Below are 22,354 nucleotides of genomic sequence, written 5' to 3'. Positions count from 1 at the left end.
GCAGGCAGAGAGAGAGAGAGAGAGAGAGGGAAGCAGGCTCCCCGCTGAGCAGAGAGCCCAATGCGGGACTCGATCCCAGGACCCTGAGATCATGACCTGAGCCGAAGGCAGTGGCTTAACCCACTGAGCCACCCAGGTGCCCCCAGAGTCTGGATTCTTATATCCACCTGCCTCCTTGGCGTCTTCACCCAGATGGCTTGCACTTCGAGCCCAATGTGCTCGCCCTTCCAGTCTGCTCTTTGCCGGCTCTTTGTCCTCCCGTGGAAGCAAACGGCCCCTCTGCTTACCAACCTAAGTTGTGAAGCGGCCACGTTCGTTCAGTCCCCTTTTATTGCTGTTTCCATCTCCAGAATACATTCAGATCCGCCTGCCTCTTTCCAGCCCCACCCAGATGCCACCACCCTGTGCCTCAGCCACACTAACTCACCTCCACCTCCGTGGACATCTGTGATTTCAACAGATACCGCTTCCTTCCCTTCCCATACATTCGACACAGCAGCAGGCTAACCTTTGAGAAACACAGGTTAGACCATAACTCTTAGGCTTAAACCTTCCATAGCTTCCTGTTGCACTCTGGATAGAGTAGAAGCTCCTTGCAGTGGCTTGCAAACCCTCCAGGATCTGACCCAACCTGTTTCCGTTCCTGGAGCCTCTCCCTCAGCCCCTCAGCTGCCCCTCCAAAGGCCAGCAGTGTCTTCAGTCTCTTTGCTCTTCTAGACCCGATCTGTGCAAGAGCAAACCAGTCCGTGTACACTGCCGGCCGACCGCCCCTCTCTTAGAGCAGGTGGACCCTGTGCCGCATCTTGCTCATGGTGCGGGTTTATGGGGGTGATCTTTGAATGTCAACACGTGCACCGTTGCTGTTCTCTTTGGTCCCTGTGTAGCGGTCCGCCTTGGGGGCCGGGGACTGATTTCTCCCATCTGCTGTGGGTGCACGTTCGTTTGTGTCCCGTGTCTTGCTTTCTCAAATGCTGTTGCAGCGAACGGCACCGCGACCGGCTGTGCGATGTCCGCCTGTAGGTCTCCTTGCTGGGCCGGAGGACACACGCATTTCTGATTTTGTAGGTGCTGCTGGGTGACTAAGTGACACTTCCCCCAGTGCTATGCTATGTCTTCATTCTCCACAGCCTTGTACCCATTTTACCAAACTCTTTGGTTTTTGACAACCTGATAGGTGAAAAGTGGAATCTCAGGTTACTTTTGTTTTTTTTTTCACTTCGTCAGTTATTTGATCTGCTGCTGTCATTTGCCAGGTCTTCCATTACGTCGCTGCGTGTTTCCTTATAGTTTGTAGGCACCGTTCTTAACTGAGCCCTCTGAGGCGGGAGCCGCGGATTCGTTTTCCCCTGCTTATTGTTTCTTTAACCTTGCTCATGGGGATTTTGGCTATGCAGAGGTTTAAAATGGTTTTTTTACGTATTGTACTATCAGTCTCCTCCGGTTTCCCATTTGGTGTCGTAGTTAGACCTCTTGTCTGCAGGTGACAATTTCCTCATGTTTTCTTGTTCCTTTTCTTTCCTTTTTTTAAATTTTTTTAAGATATATTCATTTATTTTGAGAGAGAGCCCTAGTGCATGCACGCGTGAGTGAGTGGGGAGAGGGACAGAAGGAGAGGGAGAGAGAATCTCAACCCGATGCCACATTGAGTGAGGAGCCCCACATGGGACTCGGGCTCACAACCCTGAGATCGTGACCTGAGCCAAAATCAAAAGTCAGTCGCTCAACCCACTGAGTCACCCAGGTGCCCCTTCTTTTTCCTTTTATATATATTTTCCCTAAGGGAAAATACCGTTTATTGAATACACCATTTCCCCCTTTAATTCGATGTGCTACTTTTATGTTATACTAAGTTTTCTTTTATCTGTCTTGCATGTGTTGGGTTTATTCCCAGGTATTTAGTGGGTTTTGCTGCTACTGTAATGAGGTCTTTTCTTCCAGCGTATCTTCACACTGTTCTTTGTAGATATGATGCCATTGACTGCTGTGCAATGATTTTGTCCTCAGGCACCCGCTTTTATCCTTTCACTACTTGTAATAGCGTTCGTTGGTTTTTTCATGTCTGTGATTATAGCATCTGTGCGCTGTGATCCTGTTACCTCTCTCCTTTGTCTGATCACACTGGTTAGCACACCCAGCACGGTGTCCGGGCTTGTGACGGCCGACATCGTGGCCGTGTGCCCGCCTTTCGTGGAATTGCCTCTTTAGATACCACTAACTCTCATGCTGGTTTGTGAGTTAATTTACATATAGGTGGTAGTTTTGGTTCTGTTTATCAGTATTTCCACCTTTTTTTTCCCTCTTCCTTTCTACTTTTTCTTCTCCCTGCTGGGTGCATGGTGGAATCGTACTTGTCTGCCCACTTGCAGTTGGATTCAGCTCAAGTGACGTGAAGGGTGGCCAATGACATGGGAATGCCGAGATATGTGACACTTCTAGGTCTTTAAGAACTAGTATGAATTTGCTGTTTCCCCCTTTAGGACAAGGGCCCGGCTCCATCAGCCTGTGTTCTGCAGTGAGAAGGATGTGGAGCAGGACCCAAGCCTCAGCATATGTAGAGTTTGAGTGAGAAATAGAGCACTTGACACGCGGGGGTTGTTTGTCACTTCAGCATAAGTTAGCCTGTCCTGACTGATAGAGTACGCTGGTTCCTGCCTTTAGAAGGACCGCTTCTGATCGCATCGCGTTAGACCTGACATTGGCTTTTGGCCAGAGATAGATACTTCCTTATATGATCAAATGTGTCTCTAATGTATCTACTGCTTTTTATAAAGAGCTTTTAAAGTCAACAAGGTATGTTGCATTTTTAAATATGTCTTATTAGCATAGATGGACATGATATAGGGCTTTTGCGATCTGGTAACATAACAATCATGTCACTAGACTGTGTAAAATTAAACCACCCTACAGTCCTGAAGTCCTGAAACAAACTTCACCTAGTCGGGATATGTTCTTCTTTGAATGTGCTGGTGGGTTCTGGTACCCAGTATTCCTCTCTAGGGTTTTTTCTGAGTCTGGTCTGTAACTTTCTTTATTGAGCGTTACTAGAGGTTTGGGGAATGGTTATGCTTGCTTCATAGAAGTAAGTTGAAAGGTTTCTTTTTTCTATCCTGTGGAGCAGTCTAAATAACTTTGGAATGATGCATTCTTGAAAGACTTGACAGAATTATCCTGTGAAACTGTCTGGGACTTGTGCTCTTTCGAGGACAAGAGCTCTTGAATAAATGTATGCAGTTATTTTATGATAATTGAACTATGAAGATTTTTTTTTCTCTCTTCCTGAGTCAGTTTTAAAAATAAATCCATTTAAGTAATTTAAATACAAAAAATAGTGTTTTCTAGAAAATTATGCATTTCAGCCAAGTTCTTAGGTTTGTATGCACGGAGTTGAGCAGTCTAACTTAAGAATCTTTTAATTTCCTCTCTCTCTGGTCATTTCTGTTTATTGTGTTTGTGCATTTGTGGTTTCTACCTTTTCCTTGATTGGGTAATTAAGAATAATTGAAGTGACTAATTAGGACCTAATTATGATAATAGCGTACTTTAAATTTTTATAATTTTAGTAAGCTCGCTGCATTGTTTTTTAGGATCAAATAAGATGTGATTTGTGAAAGTGCTGTATTGACTACAGCATGGAAATATCCACTCAGTGCAATTATTATTACACTCAGTGTAATTATCCATTTTGGTAATTATTTGTAAGTGTCCAGGCCCTTAGCCGGACATAAGGGAATTTGTGAGAGCATTAGACATTTTCTGGCTTGGAGGAGCTTACACTCTAGCTGGGGTCCCAGAAGGGTAAAGGGACATTACAGAACAGCAGGGCAGCGCAGCGACAGGGGTTAGGGCAGGGAGGCCCTAGGGAGACATGGGGGTGGATGGGGTGTGGGAACTAGGGGAAGGGTGCAGTTGCCCCAGGAAAGAGATCGGCTAACCGGGAGTCCAAGGTTTGCTAGAGGGAGTTGAGCTTCCAGGCGGGCTAGTGACGGAGCTATGGTGAAAGTGCGGATGGGGGTACAAGTGCAGTTTCTTCTGGGTTCAGGGTGCGCTGTAAGAAGAGCCGGTCATCAGCAAATACATGTGGAGTCCCGAGGGTGTACTTGATCAACACTGAATTTGTTTTTGAAGGAAGAGTAGGTGTTGATGTAGTTTGTAAGCGAGGAATTCAGTTCTGCGGGACCTGAAGCCAGTGGTCTTTTGAAAACTGTCTATACGCGAATATGACTTATCTAGCCTTGAAAAACTGGTTGAATGACATGGTGAATGCATTTTAGATTATATCTTAAAGATGAGGACTGGGATTTTTGGGCCAGCTTAGCAAACCCAGAATTGCCAATGCTATTTTATTTTATTTTTTGGTTTTTTTTTTTTTTTTTTCCTGATGCTATTTTAAAACGAAAACAAAAACGTTGGAGCATCTAGAGCCCTCTGTTAAGATGACGAGAAGGTACACTTTGGGGAGTGAAATTTTGTTGTTTTTATAGCTGCAGAGCCTGGTAATATTTTCTCTTTGTTGGCCCCAACCCTCAAATAATGCTGGACCTTTTTCCCCCAGACATTCTCCTCTTGGCTGATGAAAAATTTGACTTCGATCTTTCGTTGTCTTCTTCAAGGTAAACCATGAGTTTTCTTCCCTTTCCTTGGGTTTAACCACATTCATTAAAGTCTTTCATTTAAATGCCATTGTTGTTAATAATCCTTTTATTTAAAACAGTGCAAATGAAGATGATGAGGTCTTCTTTGGACCCGTTGGGCATAAGGAAAGATGCGTTGCTGCCAGCTTGGAATTAAACCATCACATTCCTGAAGAACCTCTCTTGTCAGCCTCAGAAAGTCACTTCACCTGGAGTCCTCTCACTGGGGAAAAATTTGTGGAAGTGTATAAAGAAGCCCACTTACTGGCCTTACAGATAGAAAGCAAGAGCAAAAGCAAGGCAGCCCAAGATGTCACAGCTGAAGACCTTTGGAGCCAGGGCGTGGAAAGATTTATACAGGAATCGAAATTAAAAATAAGCCTATTTGAGAAAGAAAATGAAATGAAGAAAAGCCCCAGGTCACTTAAGAGGGAGACCTATTATCTGTCAGACAGCCCCTTGCGGGGCGCGCCACTCCTGGGAACCCAGACCCCCTCTGGTGTGGCCCTCCCGAGGGCTCCCGCCCAGACACAGAGACCGCCATGTTCGTCCCGCTCTTCTCTGCCAGCGGAACCAAGTACTGCTCACCCTCCACACCAGTCAGGGACTCAGAAAAAGGTCATCAGCAAATTGGTGCAGCCCCGGGCTTTTTCTGTGAGAGGGAAGAACATTCCTGTGGCCACGGAGCAGGTAGACACGCACATCCCAGAACATCTGTCTGGAGAGCTAGGTGCTCCCTTGCGTTTTAGCCCTTTGGTTTATGACCCTAAAGGAAACCGTGACAGGGAGAAGCTTGGAAACGTAGCTGTGCTGAGGGCTCAGAAGCATAGGGACAAGGCCCCGGGTGGCTCAGTGGGTTAAGCATCTGCCTTCGGCTCAGGTCATGATCTTGGGGTCCTGGAGTCAAGCCCCGCATCGGGGCTCCCCGCTCAGTGGGGAGCCGGCTTCTCCCTCTGCCTGTTCTGCTGGCTCTGCCTTCTACTCCCCGTGCTTGGGCTCGCTCTCTCTGACAAATAAATAAATAAAATCTTAGGAAAAAAGAAAGAAAAGAAAGAAGTATAGAAGTAGAAAGTCCATGAAGAGCAGGGACAGCCTGGAGAGCTAGGTTTGGGGTGGATATGGACAGGGGCGGGACTACCTTCCTCTTGTGATGACTTAAAAACACCTCCTCCTGAATATCTATTGAAATTTGTCCTTTTGCTTTGTTACAACACTCGATTTTCTACTTATTAAGGATTTCATGTACATTAACAAGCAACTTCCAAAAATTCCCCTCCCGGAACAGCCACTAGCCGTCTTCCTTAGCTGTGAATTTGTTCAGATCTCTTTCCTCCCAAGAATTATGCAGATAAGCTGTCCTGGGAAGTGGCAGTGGACAGCCAGGTCTTTGGGATACGGCCGGCCGGCCAACTCGGTGCACTGGGGCTCCTGCAGATTGCAGGCAGGGCACTCGGGTGGGGGAGGTGTCAAACGGCAGCTGCTTCCAGGCTTTGCTGATGTTGTGCCTGTTCAGGGGAGGCAGCTCCTGCTTTGAGGGGAAGCAGCAGTTAGAGCCTGCTGTGTGCCATTTCTCAGCTCCGCTGCGGACCCGGGCCCCAGGCCTCTGCTCTCTGAGCCGGTTGCAGAGGAATGGTACCGGACGGGGTTGTGAGCAGGTCTGGGTCAGGGCAAACCACCCAGCAAGGGCCGAGGAGCTCCTTTTCCCTCAATGAGGACATCTCACGAGCTGCATGGCTCCCTGCCCTCAGAGCCCAGGGCCGATCTGAGCACAGATCTTGTCTGCCACACTGAAGCCTGGGCAGGGGACATGGTGGCTTCGCTTCCCCTAAATAGCCCCACCGTTCCTTTAGTCATACAAAGTCCTTTGCTGGAGCCCATTGGGATGTAAATTTCTAAAAGTGATGTGCCTAGAATGAGTGACCCGGGTCTTATGGGGAGTATGTGGACCGCGGTAGGGATTACAGGTGGACTCAGGCAATAAGGAAATGCAGTATTAGAAAATAGTATGACATGAATGACCCTTGAGAACTTGCTTAGGGAAGGCAGCCAGACACAAAAGTTCACAAATCGTATGCTCCCATTTCCGGGAAGGGACCATGATAGGCGAATTGTAGAGAGGGGAGTAGTTAGTGGCTCTCGAGGCGGGGAGGTTGACAGGAGTGGAAGGTGACTGCTGATGGCTAGCACTTTCCTTTAGGGACAACAAGAATGTTCTTGGGGTTGATGCCGGTTGTACAACATTGTGAATTTGCTAAAAACCCCTGACACGTACGCTTTGTAATGGTGAATTTTATATTTCGTGAGCTATATCTCAGTTTTAAAATGTTGTAAAGGAAAAAGAAAGTTACTGTTCTAATGCTGTGCTTACTTTATGATCTGCTGCTGCTTCTTCATAGCCGGCCTTGTTATAAGGGGTTATCGACATAAGCCGGGGTTCGTTCCCTGAATGCCCCTGGATCTAAATATTATCAGAAATTTATTCTTTGTTTGACTCTGCTGCCCAGAGAAAAATGGCTTCCAGTACTCTGCCCAGAAGATTCATTACAACTGAGCAGCGTCTCTGCTAGAAGGAACGACGTTTTAATCAGTGATTCCTTTCTAGACAGCATTTTAAAAGTTTTGTTACTAGAACCAGTTTCCTCATCATCCTTAGCTCAGAATCCTGATTGAGGAAAAGCTTTAGAGGATCTCTCTCCTGTTAATGTTCTGAGTATTATTCCCCTCGGTTGTTAATGAGGAAGCAAATGCCATCATCATTTTTGTCCATGGTGACTCAGTGCAGGAAGCGAGCTGCCGTGTTCGCTTCCGTCTGCTGATGAGTGGAGGGACGTGTGCAGCCCGGGAAGATGGACGGCGCCCACCGTTGCTCTACACTGAAGCCTTGGTACTTCTGTACGTTGTTAAAAGACCAGACAGTTCTCACATTTCATCTTAAAATTTTCAGCCTATGAAAAGGATAGCAGCCAGTCCTTCCCAGATGAAAATCCTCACTGAAAAGGAACCCCGCAGGGATGCGGCCCCTGACAAGTCCAGTGTGGCCCAGGACCCCGCCAGCCTCCCGGCTGGGGGAAACCACTCAGTCCAAGGCAAGCGATCGCTCCCGGTTCCGAACAAGGTGGGTCCGGCAGGGCTGGGGGCGGGCGTGGCCTGGGAGCAAAGCGATCACAGGGGCAGCGCGCTAGACATGCAGTGTGTCTTTGAAATCAAGTTGGGGGAGGTTGGAAATGGGATCAGTGCAAGGCCACTTGACGGAAGCTAGAGCGCACGGCCTGGCGTGTGGTGGGGTCTCCGCGGACTGGACTCGGCATCTCCAAGCGTCCATGTGTCTGTGCGGCTCCCCGCTTCCCTCAGAGACGCAACGGGATGTCGGTGATTGGCTCCACCGCTCACCCGCATAGACACAGCTGCCCACAGCCCTGCCGTTTCTTTCCTGGCCTTGTGGTTAAACAGAGCTGCGCGTGAGAACCACTTGTTAAAATTGCCAGAAGCTGGGCCCTACAGCTCGGACTCTGCGGGTGGGGATTGGAGCCCAGAAATCAGCCTTTCCGCAAGGTCCCATGTGTCTTGCGCATGGCTTGGAAAACTACACTTGAGCCGTGCGGCCTGGCCTTTCCCTTCAAATTCAAGACGATCATTGCTCAATTATTTAAAAACCCTAAATTTGCAAAGAAAGGTATAGATCATGGGTATAGATCTTGAACTCTTTGATGACTCTGGGTGTTTTGTTTTGTTTTTGCTGCATTTTGCTGCAGTTGGGACTGAAGAGAACCCTGTTGAAACCACCTGGCTGTGCTGGCGGGCTCTCAAGAAAGTCTTCCTCGGGGTCCATACTACCCTCGATTTCCAGCGTGGGTGCTTCTCCAGCAGCTGGCAGAGGTGCGGCCGGAGGGGAGCTCAGTGCCCAGACCCACCCCTGCCTAGCCAGGCCCGGCTCGGCCCTGAGAGCAATGTCCCTCTGAGATGTTTGGCTCCGCAGAAGGTTGTGGAGGGTTTGTTGCAGTGTGGGGTGGGGGCCATTGTGTTGGGTCCCTGCCCTTGTGGCGCTCCCTTCCTCTGAGGAGAGCGCTCTCCGGCTGGGGTTAGTTTAGGGTGGCCCCGCCCTGCCACAGCTGCCCTGTGCTCCAGGGGCCTGCGAACGTGCAAGGACGCAGAGACCGGCCCCTGGACATGTAACCAGACACAGGTGTTAAAAATAGGACTGTTCCAGATCACTTAGGGCACGTGACCCTAGTAAACTAGGCATTTATTTAAGTCCCCACACCGGAAGCGACGCAAGGCAGGCTGCCTTGTGATCTCCGCGAGCCGAGGGCGCCATCTCGTGGTGAAGGGGAGAAGCCCTGGTGTGCTGGGGGTGGGGGGCGGCCCTCCAGTTCCTTCCAGACTCAACCTGCTAGTCCTGTGCTATTTGCTGTCTAGACGCGTGTGGATTTTCTTCACAAAATGGGACAAGCGTCCTCTCTGCAATCAGACTGATGTGATTAGGAGTCCTGACTGCCCGGTGGTGGGGAGGAGAACTGAAGTCATTTCCGTAGCTGGACGGACGGCAGGATGGTGCCTCCCCTGCAACATTGTCCGGGCTTTAGAGGGAGTGCGTGAGGGGCCCGGCCCAGCCTCCGGAGTGGAGTGTGGCGGTGACCGGGGAAAGGGATCCCTGCCCGATGAGGGGCCGTGTAGTCTGAGCGACCGGAGCTGCAGGGCAACGGCACTGCTCTTACTGGGGGTTGCTGCAGCCCTGCCTCTCGTAAGGGCTGCGAGACGGACGTTGAGTGGGCCTGACGTGCGTGTGTGGTGTGCACAGACGGGGCTGGCGAGGTCCACGGGCAGCGTGTGGTGAGGAGCACTGCGAAGCCGGTACACACCGTGTGACGCGGGCTGCGGCCTCAGCCGTCCTCTGGGCTTTCTACAGGAGTCTTCCCAGATGGGCGTCTGCGGGGGTGGGGGGCGTACTGGCACCTGAGCGCTTGCCCGGGTTTATCTTCTTTCTGTTTTAAATGGTGCCCGGGATTGCTGTGACCCAACTGCCCTGGGATTCGAAGGGACCAAGCAGCTAGGACGGCACCGTCTCTCCCTGTCCCCTCCCAACCTGTCTGGCCAGAGGGGTGGCGCGCGACACTGTCCGCTTCTGGCCGCTCAGCCAGGGCGGGGTCTGCTGTCGACAACAGCAGGGAAGACGGGACGCTGGGACTCACGACTGCTTACGTGGGTCTCGGTAACGTGTCTGCAGTTCGTACCTTAGAACGCACCCCGCTAAGCCAGGAGCAGCCAGACTTGTCCCGTGTTTGAGGACATTGGCTGGCGGGCATGCTGGATGCTGCTCACAGGTCCTGTGTCTGATCGTGAGGAGATATCGTGATAGAAATAACCTTCTTTACTCAAAAACTAAGTGCTAAGTAACTTCGTAATTTAAAAATAACGGAAGCTTAAGTGGTAACCAGATGTTGTGTCTCCTCCTGCAGCTAGATCCGGCGAGCCTGCAGGGATTGCCACAGGCGCTTCCCCGCCGCCGTCACACCGCAGCCAGCCGGGCAGGATGGGACCTGCCGGGCCGCGGCAGCCTCTGCAGGCCGGCCCCTCCGGTGCCACCTGCAGGCAGAGCAGGTGGGCTGCGGCCGCTGGGGCGCTGGCGGAGCCGGCCAAGGAGCCCCCCACAGCGGCTCTCGCCCAAGCCTCGCCGCCAGGACAGGGAGGCCCTGGGCCGAACTCCGGCCCCACCTGGTCACAGCCCTCTCCGCTGACAGCAGCTGGGAGCACAAGAAGGCGTGACTCCTACCTACTCTGTGGGACGTGGGCCGTGCCCACCCCTACAAGTCAGTTTAAGATCCCCAAGTTTGCTACTGGTAAGGAGTTTTTCATATGTTTTTAAAATATTGAACAGATTCTACGTAAGGTTTTTTTTTAGCTTTCTCTCTTTCTCCCTTTTTTTCAAGATTTTATTTATTTGAGAGAGAGAAAAAGAGAGAGCAAGAGACAGGGGAGAGTCAGAGGAAAAAATAGACTCCCCGCTAAGCAGGGAGCCTGATGTGGGACTTGAGCCAAGACTCCAGGATCATGACCTGGGCCACCCAGGTGCCTGGCTTTCTTTTTTCTTACAGCACTTAAATGTGTTGTTCTAGCATCTTCTAGCTTGCGCCCTTTCAGATGAGAACTCCGTGGCGTTCTTGTCTCACAGTCACTCCCCTCTGTCCCATGGCTGCTCCTGTGCTGCTCTCAGAAGTTCCTCTCTCTTGTTCTTTTTCAGCATGTCAGTTATTAGCAGTTCTGACACGGCTTTCTTTGGTTTCATCCTTCTTGGGGATTCTGAGCTGCTTTGATCCGTGGGTTGATATTTGTGTTAATTCTGGGGGGGGGGAAACTTGGATTTTTTCTTGCTTCCCTTCATTTCCTGGGACTTTAATCACAAGTATTACAGGCCTCTCGGTGTGGCCTTGTCGGTCACGGAGGCCCTGGCTTTCCCCACCTTTTCTTGTGTCTCAGTTTGGGCGTTTCAAGGTGATATCTTCGCGTTTACATCTTTCTTTCCAGTTAATTTTTCATTTCTGATATTGTAGTTTTCCCATCTTTGTCATAACAGTGTTTGTTTAAATTCTTGGACATATTTATGATGGTTGTTTTAAGCTGTTTGTTCTGATGCCATCTCCCCTATCATGCTGGGGTCCGTTTCTACCACTAAGTGTTTTTCTGGTGATGGTCACATTTTCCTGCTTCTTCACATGTTTAATAATTGTTGATCACCTCTTAGATGGTTAAGTTCAGGATTTTTGATATCTGTGTTTTGTTGTCCTGTGTTAAGGAGCTGAATCTTACCCTGAAAGGCATTTAAATTGCGGGTCAACTTGATCCTTTTGTGGATTCTTTTTAAGCTTTGATGGGGCAGGTCTTGAAGCCATTACCCTGGGGACCAGGCAGCCCTGCTATGAACACTTGCCTCTCTGAGTCCCTGCTGAGCGTGCCGTATGCTCCTGAGGTCTCCGCTCTGGCCGGATTGACGTGGCGGTCCCGCAGCCCCGTGCGAGTGGTGACAGTTGTTCCCACTGGCCATCTTCATCATGGCCTGTTGGAGTCTCATGCTGTTATACACGTGCTGCTGTTTCTTGTGCAGCTGGCTTGGGCTCCCTCCCCATTTCTAGAGCTTTTCCTCTAGCTCCCACCTGTCTAGGTCTGCCCCCCAAATTCCCACCCCCCTCCGCATCCTCCTATGATCAGTAAGATCGGGGGGCTGGTGTGGCCTCCCCCACCTGCACCAGCGTGGTGTCTGGCAGATAGTAGGGGGCTGTTCAGTGGAGGTACATTCATCTAAGAAATCTGTAAATGTGAACGTTGTACAGTGCGGACTCAAGGGAGAGGGGAGTTGTAGCCTCTCCCACGTGAATGTGCTTTCCAGGAGCTGTTCGAAGTTTCCAGCACTGCCGGCCCGCACAGGTGGCCTTTATGGCCCAGAAGCCTCCTTTGCCTTGTTTTGCCGTAATTAGCTCCTCTTCCTCATGCTCCTGTGCAGCTGCTTCTGCTCCAGCCTTCCCATCTGTCAGCGGCGAAGGTGGGATCGGTGAGGAGGAGCAAGGAGGCTCACCGGAAGTTGTGTGTGCCACGCCCATCTCTGCCCCATTGCCTGGGCCTCAGTCATGGGACTGTGCTCACCTGCCAGGGAAGCAGAGACAGGTTGTCCTCCTGCCTCGCTGATGTTTCTTACTAAGAAGAGGAGAGTGGCTGTTGAACAATCTAGCAGCCTCAGCCAAGTTAGCAAGTGAGGTGTGAGAGGTGAGGGCCGAGAGGCAACAGGGGCCGGTTCCCCAGCACCTCGGGACTGAGGAATGGATCAGAGTAATTCAGTGCAGGGGCCACCATGTGGCTTTAGGCCTTCAACAGAGCCCTCCCCTGAGGGGCAAGGAGGCCCTCATGGTCAAGAATGGAAGCTGGGGGGCGCCCGTGTGGCTCAGTGGGTTAAAGCCTCCGCCTTCAGCTCAGGTCATGATCCCAGGGTTCTGGGATCGAGCCTCGCATCGGGGTCTCTGCTCAGCAGGGAACCTGCTTCCCCCTTTCTCTGCCTGCCTCTCTGCCTGCTTGTGATGTCTGTCTGTCAAATAAATGAATAAAATCTTTTAAAAAAAGAATGGACACTGGGAGAGCCAGGTGGGAGCCTGGGCAGGATGTGAACTAGAGACTGGGGGGGGCTGCTGGGAGATTGGGGGAGCCTGCGGCAGTGTGGGGAGGGACCTCTACACGCCACCCGGGGCCTGCCTCCCACATCGGGGGACGGCACGAGAAAGCACAGCCCTGGCGCAGGCCCACGGGCCAGTCTGGACGTGTTGAGTTGGAGATGCCGCAGGGCTCCTGTGGGCCGGGCTGAGCAGGCCGGTGAGCGCATGAGTCTGGATCCCGTGGGAGAAGCCGCACCTAAAGTGTAGAGTCCAGCCGAGGGCCCAGTGTGTTCACGGAAATGGGTTCTTCAGGGTGACCGTGTTCAGCAGAGCTTGCTTCCTTTCCTGCCAGATGCCCATAGCCATGGCCCTCCAACGACCTTTGTCTGCTGGCTTTGTCGAGCTGTGAGGTCACAGGAATAGTACCGGTCTCAGTGCCTATCACCTGCTGCCCTCTCCTGCCCGTTCTGGGCCCTTAACAGCGCCTCCAGCTCCTCTGAAGTCTGTTTGTCCTTTCCTCACCGTGTCAGGGACAGGGCTGTCTCACGAACACCTTTCATCATCCGCCCTGGTCAGGCTGTTCCCACAAAGTCCGGGCTGGCGAGGCTGCGGGGAGTGACCACCCTGCTCAGAACACCCCGCTCTATGACCGTGTGGCAGCGTGCTCCCTCTGGCTGCGCATACTGGGGGTCGTGACGCCAGCTGTCATTGTCGAGGGGACATGGGGACCTTAGGAACGGGGCCCTGCCCCAGAGCTTTCGGTGTTTGAGGAGAGTTGCTCTTGTTGAAGAGCCCTGGATGTTGGGTTTGTCACTCACCCCATGTGTGACGGACTGTACACGCTTCCTCTCCTGGCCCAGGTGAGCCCCCGGACAGCGCGACACCGAGGTCCTGTCGAGCACAGAGGCCGCAGTCCTGCACATCGGTGGGGAGGTGAGTCGGTGTGTCCTTTGATTTTATATCACTCTGAGAAGGAGCCTGCTCGTCTCTGAGCATTCTCAAGCAGGTGTGTGGTGACCCCACAGCCCAGCCCCATGCGGCCTGAGCCCCAGTCCGTCTGTCACATCTGCCTCGTGACAGTCGCAGGCTTGCCGCCTGTGGTATGACGAACTGACTCTCGGGCCTGACCTCGTGGCAGAAACGTCCACCCCCACAGGTGTGAAAGGGGGCTCTCGTTTGTGCCGCGGGAGGAGACCGGTGCAGTGTCGTTAGTCTGGTTGGGGGTTTTGAATCCTGGCTGCACTGTCCCTGGTCCGTGAGCTAATGCAAGTTCCTGGACATTCCTGACCTCATTTCCTCAGCGGTGCGCTGGGGATGGGGCACGCTCAGCACAGCAGACAGTAAGAACACGCACGCGCACAAACGCACACACGCGTGAGCCCTAGGCCGGGACTGTCCTTCCCCTGCCACCCTTTACTGCCGCCTGCTGGGGTTCGAGGGCCCTCTGTGACAGCCTGGCCCCGGCCGGCTGCCCGGGCACTCTGTCCCAGCTCTGCTCCTCCCTGCACGCGTCCACTGGGGGAGGAGGCAGACGTGAGGACGCTCCCCCAGGGGAGCAGTGTTTCCAGGCCCCGCGTGCAGCCAGCATGGGGGTGCTGCTTTGCACACGGCTGGGCTGGGCTGGGGTAAGGGATTAAGCCAAGTGGCAGCTCAGACACCAGAGCGGGCGCCCGGATGCTGGCTCTGCCACAGACCGGCCTTAGCCTTTCATTTATTTGAGTGTGAACTTTGGAGGTGCTTCTTGGTTGGACAGATGCTTCCCCTTACAGGGTTAGCCGCGCTGTGGGTCTTTCTCTTCACACCCACGGCCAGACAGCCACGGCCTGCCTCACTGTACCCCGTCCCTCAGTCCTCTGCCTGTGCAACGGGACAGTAGTTCCTGCCTCCCTGGGTTACAATGAAGATTATATTTGTTTCCGTTTTCATCTGTTCTTACTGGAGTTCAGCAGTAAGGGGACTAAGGCAGTGGTTCCAGAACTTTGCAGAGAGTGGCTGCTTGACAGAGCCCCGCCTCTCCTACCGGTGCCCTGGAGCGATTCAGTTTTCCAGTTAATATTAATTAAAGTTTGTTTTCAGACTCTTTTCGAAGCAGGTAAAGATTGTCCCTGATGGATGGTGTGTCGCCCGCAGCCCTCCTGTGGGCCGCATGTTGGTAGGACAGCCTCGACTTGTTTACTTTAAAGTAGCAGCGGGCTCCACACAGATGGGCAGATTCACTGGCCATCAAAGCCACGGGGATCACCCAAGTTGGAAGGAGGGATGTGCGAGAAATCATGTGCAGCTGCCCTGATGTACTCATGGGGGCTTACACGTGCTTGGGGGGCCGTTCCCCCCAGGAATGAGTGGACATGCTCATGAGCCCAGGCCAGGCCCCACTGTGGGTCTGCCTTTCCTTCTGGAAACACCTACCCCATCAGAAGGTGACTTCCAGATGTCTCTGACCCTTCCACGCAGTGCGTCTGCACGACCCCGCCTGGAGGGTGCCCGTCATGTCTGGTCAGAACCTGCGGGCAGGGCAGAGCGGCCACTGACCGAGGAACCAGAAGCCCACACCAGGGCCTCCCAGGGGGCTGGGGCAGCCCTTCCTGCCCAGAGCAGAACTCCAGCAGGCTTCATGGGCTTGGATCTTTTATCCTTCGTGTTGAAATCCTGGGGCTTTTTACCGCATTAGCATATTGGCTGAATGGATAATTTTTTAGTCACGTCTGCTAAAGACTCCAGTTTTGTTTTTCCAGGGTGGTTGTCCATAGCACTCCTGCTAGACGCTCGTCAGTGGCGGCCCCGCAGAGCCTTGGAAGCTGTACAAGGACCCCCTTGAGTAGGAAGCACGTGTCAGCCCTGCCCACACCTGCCAGCCGCCGGCTCTCTGGCCTTCCAGTGATGACCCCTAAAACCGTGCCCAGAGCTCTGGCTTCACCTCTGTGCGTGTCCGCCCGGTGGCTTTCTTCTGAGCCCCGGAGAAAGTCTTCAGTGAGGTAAGAGGTAAAGGCTGCAATAAGTTCATCTCGGACTCTCAGGACCCAAGGTGATTCTTGCGCTAGCTGCCTAGTCTGGCGGGTGAGTCACTTGTCGGGAACCAGCCAGGCCGAGGCTCATCACATCTGCTCAGCTGCAGCCACGGGGGTCTGTCAGTGGGCCTCTGAAGCGAGGGAGGGCACCTGCTTGTTCCACTGTCATAGTCCCCACCCAGCGTCCTATCCCGGTTGGCTGCTGGGCTGGGCAAGGAGGGAGAGCATCTGTCCTGATCGCCTGTCACTGTGGGCCATGGCCTCTCACTGGGAGCAGCCCTGTGGACAGAGGGCCCCGTAAGGTGTGCCCCCATCCGGAGCTCTGGGGTCTGGTGCAGTCTTTGCGACTGGGTCCCCGGGAGAATCCCACAGTCTGGCTGCTAGGGTGTTGGTCAGGGGTGACCACACCCAGATTTCCCGAGAAACAAACTGAATTCGCTAGACTATCTGTCCTACCTGCCTCTCCCCCCTCCCTCCGCTCTATCCCCACCACTTTGCTCCTGCCGTGATGCCCCCCCGACCCCCAACATGGCAAATAGGCTGTCCTGGCCGTTCTCCGCCTGGAATGCACCTCCCTCCACAGCTGAAGTCCATGTTGAAGGGCCAGCCTCAGGGGCCTTTCCAGAAAGCCTCACTCCCCACCTGGTCACTTCCATTTTCTGTTTGATCGTCTTCAGAGCGTCTCTCCTTGCTGCCGGACGCAGAGTACGTACTGGTCTAGTTACCGGATTCCCCAGGAAAGGGGAGCGAAATAGGCTCGTGGGGACAGCAGGCTAGCGAATGGTTAGAGCCAGAGGACCTCAGACTTTTATTTTTATCCACGAGGGGGCTTAAGGCTGGAAGGAGCCTCGCGCACAGTGGGAGCTGCCATGGACGGCACGCGCCACCTGACACGCCTCCTCCAAAGCTGGACTCCTCGCCCACAAGCCAGCATGTCCCCAGACCCCTCCTAAGATTTCTGTTTCTCTGTCTGGCAGAGCTGCACCAACGCAGAGGAACAGCATCGAGGCCACCTCTGGGCGCGAGGACTCGTCACCTGAGGGGCCTTTGTCCCCTCCGTCGGCCGTGCCACAGGCACTTCACTTTTCTCCAGAGGAGAGGGACTTGACTTTTACAAAAAGCATCGGCACGGAAGTAGCGCTGGATGCGGCCCAGCCCCCTGGAGACGCGGCCGCCAGTGAGGTACCTGTGTCACCCCGGGTGACCCGGCTGACTTACCACGATGGTCCCCAGAGGCACTCTCCAGGACTTGATCCATCGTCCCCGGGGCCTCCGGTGCCAGCCGTGCCAGAGAGAGGGAGTGTGCGCCTCCAGCCTCTAGCGGGGACCGAAGCCACACCCCGCCCCCCCATGTCGGATAGGAGAGGGCCAGGCTCCAAGCATGGGAAGCAGGGCAGCAGCGGGAGGGTCAAGGGGAGCTCCGGGCTGTTGGCCGGGGCAGTGGTTGGAGGTGGGGCTCTGTGGGGGGCAGCCAGAGAGGAGAGAACTCAGCAGGTGCCCACACAGCCATTCCAACCCCTAAAGGCCCCTCCTTCCCTGGGTCTCCTATGTTTTCTCAGAATGGTTGACAGAAAGTTGCTGGAAATGCCTTTAAGTCTTGTGTTCTTGTCTAGGCTCTTCTCGTGGATCTCAGACTGGACCAGCTGGCCGTCACCCCGCAAGCTGAAAGCACAGCCCCCCTCGACGTCCCTCTCATTGACTTTTGTAATAGTCCGGAGGCGCACGTGGCTCTGGGATCTGACCGTGGACCGCTGATCGACCTGCTGCTCAACACTCCAGACATGGACGGGAACACTGCGTCCAAGGCCCCCCAGGAGGTGGGACAGGTGAGGAGCGGCCGTGGGCTCTGTGGCCGTGTCACCTCGGGTGGCCTCCCTGCTGGGTCTGTTCCTTGTCCTATGGGCTTCACAGTGACCCTTGGGAGTGGCCTGGGAGGTTTCTAAGGTGACATGGCTCAGGGCACACCCCACTGGTGGCACCAGGTCCTGGTACAGGACCCTGCCTGGGAAGCCCAGGCTCTCAGAGGGTGGGGGTCACGTCACCGCCCCTGCAGGGCTCCCCCCACCCCCCGCCTACCCTGTGACGAGGGAACTCCGAGTCCTTCCGTGTGGCATTTCCTCCTTCCGGCTCCGGCTCCTCTCTCCGCGGGCCTGAGCCAGGCTTTCCGGGCAGTTGGCGGCCCCGCGCTGCGGCAGAGAGACCTTGAGGGGAGCCGATGGGCTGCGAGGGGCAGTGTGGCTGCACGGCTCACCGCCTATCGCTTCTTGCAGCTGATCGACTTGGCTTCTCCTCTGATCCAGCTGAGCCCTGCGGCTGACAAGGAAAACGTGGATTCTCCACTTCTCAAGTTCTGAGGAGAACACAGTCTTTTGCGTTTCATTCTTTCTAAAAGAATCTTCAGTCCTAAGGTGGTTTTCAACCCTTAGAAATAAATCTTAGGAGAAGTTGTACTGGGGGGAAAAGCCAACCTTCGGTAAGGGTCCTGTGCCTGGAGGGGTTGCTGCGGGTGGGGGTGTGTTTGTGGCTCCCGGTCACTGCTGCCCAGCGTCTCCCGCACATGCCGCCCAAGCGCCGGGCTGAGACGCGGAGGTGCGGTTGTTCCGGTTGAAGAATTCTGTTTTGGATGTAAAATAGCACGTGACTATTTTTAAAATTAAGTTTGTATGGAAGTTAAATATTCTAGACTTAAATTGTAAAATAAATGAAAATTATTAAAACACACCTTGGTTTTTAAGGTTGTCTACATTTTCAAACATGCATAACTATTTTTATTATTATCAGATTAGGTATGCAAACCTTTCTTTTTTTTTAAAGATTTTATTTATTTACTTGTCAGGGAGCACAAGCAGGGGGAGCTACAGGCAGAGGGAGAAGCAGGCTCCCGCTAGCAGAGAGCCCTTGGCAGGACTCAATCCCAGGACTCAAGATCATGATCTGAGCCCAAAGCCGATGCTTAATCAACTGAGCCACCCAGGTGCCCCTAGGTTATCCAAACTTTAGTTGTTTCAAGTGATTTTCAAAATTGAGTATGAATAAAAATTGGTTTAAATGCAGATCCAGGCTCACGGCCCAGGTCTGGGGCAGGCCTAGTAATCTGTGCTTCCAGCCTACACTCAGGACACACCTGGAGAAGAGGCTGCTCCGGGGAGTGAGGGGGCCAGGCCGAGGGAGAGGTGTGGGAGCTGAGGTCCAGCCCGTCTGGGAACGGGGGTGAGGAGGACCCGTCCACGTGCTCAGAGCAGGAGCCTATCTGGTAGAGGGAGCTGAGGGCCACTGGAAGGTTTCTCCCTGACTAAAGCCATTCTCATTTAAATCTTTTCTAAAAACTAGCTGGCTTGGAAGCCAGTGATCTATATAGATACCTCATTTTTTGAGAAAATTTCGCAGTCTGAGTGCAGTGGCCTCTCAGCAGACCGGAGTCACGGGGCCTGCTGTTTGGGCTCCCGTCTGGTATTTCCTGCCCGATACCAGGGAGCCTCGGTCCACAGTGCGGAGGGGGACAAGCCGGGGCCGTGCCTTGAGCTTTCTCTGGTTAACGTTTCAAACGGAGAGGGGACTCCTGTGCTGCCCAGAAAAGGCCCGCGTGTCTCGGCACCGCACCTGCGGAGGAGCTTTCCATGCAAAGGCGGGAATGCTTGCCAGTGCGAGCGCTTACCTGGAGCTGTCTGCGTCAGCTCAGACTCTGGAAGCTGAGTGCCCTGCTCTAGGTACGCTCCCTGGCCAGGGGGACAGAGAAGCGACCAGAGTCACGGCAGCCCCTCCTCCCTCGGCTCTGTTCCTGAGGGCGACAAGCATGCTAGGCTCCCATGTTCATGCCAGGTGTCCTCTGATGTGGCCCCTCAGCTCACGGGGGAAAACCCGAAGCCTGGAACTGACCCTTCACAAGTTACTAACGTCTTCTGTATCTATTTTTAAGTAATCTTCACACTGACCTTGGGGCTGGAGCTCACGAACCCGAGACCAAGAATCGCAAGCTCTTCTTAGGAGCGGGACAGGCGCCCTCTGCATTGATGGAGACTACTACGGGCAGGCTGCTTTGCTCCCAGCGACACAGAAGCGAGCAAAGCTCATGCCTCCCCCTCACCTGGGGCTTTACGGCTCAATAGGAAGGAGGGACATTAAACTCTTCGTCAATATACGATCATTAAGTGGGGCTCTGGCCATCCCATCCAAACCAAGGGGATGAGCTGGGCCTTGGGCCTTGGCCTGCTCCCTGGCTCTTCTCGCCCCTCCCCTCCCTCAGGCTGCCTGGGGAGCGGCCAGGCTCTTGGGGCCCAGGGGCATCGCCAATCTACAGGCGCCCCCAGACAGGACAGAAGTAATAAGGATTTTAATCCTGTCAAAAAGACAGATACTCGAGCTCCCTGAGTGGTGGCCACGTTCTCCACGCAGTAGCGTGAGGGCTGTTGGCGGCCACTACAGAGCCCCCCTCCCGGGTTTAAGAGGTCCAACTTCATGCCATTTTTACCGTATCTCATTAAGCTCCTGATGCACATCTCCGGAATCTACACATATGACATCGCTGTTGACAGATGGCACTTAGGACATCGCTGTCCTTCCCACGGCTGAACCATCCAAAGCGGCTGAAATGGCAGATCTTTAACTGAAAAGCAGCAGAAAATGCTGCAAACGTTTCATGTTTCAGCTACCTCGTGGGTGGGTTTGCCGCATACCTAAACCCAAACCCTTTGCTCAGGCAGGAAAACTGGACTTCCGCCCTAACCTTGTACCGAAATGCCACACCCAGGAAGGGTGAAGTCCTCTAGACTGAGCCAAAATGTCCAGTGGCCTCAGCTCAGCCACTCCAGACTCAACGGAACGTTCACCCCAAAGTTGCTGTCAGCTCTTCTGGGAGGTGTGAGATGAAACAGATAGTCTCATCGATGTTTTGTTGGCTGATACCTTGTTCTTTGGAAAAAGCCGTCATTCCTGTTTCCCCACAGGGCCCTGTGACCGGCCCTTCTGTCAGGGAGCTCACCCTGTGGCTGCTCCTGGCACCGGTGGTCACGACTCTCTAGGTCACACAGGTCCTGCTTCTCTTCTCAGAAACAGAGTCTTGGGCCTTCCTTGTTTCTCTCCAGACCCTGAAGCTATTCCTGCCCTCAGGAAAATGATCCTTAAGAATGATCCATGTTTTCAGTCCACTGCCAATCTACTGAGAAACTGTGAAGAAACTACCACAGTTTTAACCTGAGGCTTTGGGTGGTGGGTGTTAGTGGCCTGATTCCCACCTATTCGCATCTGTTCCCTTGCACTTTCAAACCATGGTTCCAATTCTACATGAAATCTCGTAGTTCTCCATCCAGTTGCCGTCCAGTTTTAGTGGGCAGCACCAATGGTTTTTTAAACATGACTGAGAACCGGACAGAAAGTAAGCGTACGTGGCACGTTGCAAAGATAAAACTGTTTAGAGAGGCTTCTTCTGATGCTATGATTGGTGTGTCCTCTGGGCCACTCTAAGATGTGGCACTGGGTTTGAAGTGAAGAAAGGTCAGAGTCGCCAATTTATTTATTTTTTAAAAGATGTTCTTTATCTGACAGACACAGCTCACAAGCAGGCAGAGAGGCAGGCAGAGAGGCGGAAGCAGGCTCCCCGCTGAGCAGAGAGCCCGATGCGGGGCTCAATCCCAGGACCCTGGGATCATGACCTGAGCCGAAGGCAGAGGCTTAACCCACTGAGCCCCCCAGGCACCCCCAGAGTCGCGGAGTTAAAGGGTGTCTGATCTCGCTTGTGTAGACAACAGCTTCAGGTGCCAACGCAAATCTCAGTCCTTTGTGCCCGGGGGCGCTCCTGGTCCGATCCGTGCCACCCCCGCCATGGCACTCCGCACTGACCACCCCTTCCCTCCCGCCGCCCCTCGGCCAGCCAGTCAGCGGACCTCCAGCCCGCTCGGCTCGGCCAGGTTTCCTACCCGGGCTCCTCCTTTGCTTCGCTCACCTCCACCTTCCCACGCTCTCTTTAGGCCCAGCGGATGTCTCCGCGGCCCGCCGTCCCCCTCCCCGGAAACGTGCTGCCTCGGTCACCCGCCCGGTGCCCCCGCGTGCGCTCCCGCTCGAGACCGTTCCCGAACAGCCGCATCTCCAGTCCGAGGGTGATGGCCCGAGCCACCTGACGCGCGGGGACGGGCCTGGCGGGCCACTCCCTCCCCCGGGGACATCCCGCAAGACGGAAACATCGAGCCCCCACCCTCTCTCCCAACCCCCCCCATGTCCGTTCCCGCAGGCGCGGGTACAGAGTCGACCCGCAAATGCACCCCCGCCCAGGTGGCTGTCACGGGCTGCCAACCAGCTCCCAGCTCGTCCCGGCCAGGGCAGCCACGAAGAGCTCTCGAAATTTACACGGGATCCTTCCACTCCCCTGCTTAAAGGCCGCCTCTCCTAGAATCCGGCTCTTCGCCGCACCCCCTCGAGGACGACCTCGGCTCCCACGCCCGCGCTCAGGCGGACAGCACCCACTCCGCCCCGCAGCAGCGCGCGCAAGCGCAGCAGCCAGCCCGAGCGCGGCTGCGCGCGCAGGGGGAGTGGGCGGGGCCTCGGGAGCGGAAGCCGGGGCGGGGCCGGAGCGCCGCTCGCGAAAGCG

General features: G+C 54.0%; 1 protein-coding gene across 1 annotated transcript in view; it reads left to right on the top strand.

The window, feature by feature from the left end:
* Positions 1 to 18,300, top strand: part of GTSE1 (G2 and S-phase expressed 1) — a 19,728-nt gene extending 1,428 nt beyond the window's left edge. Inside the window, exons 2-11 of the mRNA XM_032882767.1 lie at positions 4,553 to 4,610; positions 4,712 to 5,321; positions 7,576 to 7,746; positions 8,384 to 8,507; positions 10,088 to 10,468; positions 13,627 to 13,699; positions 15,502 to 15,741; positions 16,752 to 16,956; positions 17,388 to 17,600; positions 18,045 to 18,300. Coding sequence (XP_032738658.1) covers positions 4,553 to 4,610; positions 4,712 to 5,321; positions 7,576 to 7,746; positions 8,384 to 8,507; positions 10,088 to 10,468; positions 13,627 to 13,699; positions 15,502 to 15,741; positions 16,752 to 16,956; positions 17,388 to 17,600; positions 18,045 to 18,128 — 2,159 coding nt within the window. The 3' untranslated portion in view covers positions 18,129 to 18,300. The remainder of the gene's footprint in view (positions 1 to 4,552; positions 4,611 to 4,711; positions 5,322 to 7,575; positions 7,747 to 8,383; positions 8,508 to 10,087; positions 10,469 to 13,626; positions 13,700 to 15,501; positions 15,742 to 16,751; positions 16,957 to 17,387; positions 17,601 to 18,044) is intronic.
* Positions 18,301 to 22,354: the final 4,054 nt, after the last annotated feature.

Source organism: Lontra canadensis, unplaced genomic scaffold (assembly GCF_010015895.1).
Source record: "Lontra canadensis isolate GAN:19392208 unplaced genomic scaffold, GSC_riverotter_1.0 scaffold84, whole genome shotgun sequence".
NCBI classification, from domain to species: Eukaryota; Metazoa; Chordata; class Mammalia; order Carnivora; family Mustelidae; genus Lontra; species Lontra canadensis.
This window is presented reverse-complemented; position numbering and strand designations above follow the sequence as displayed.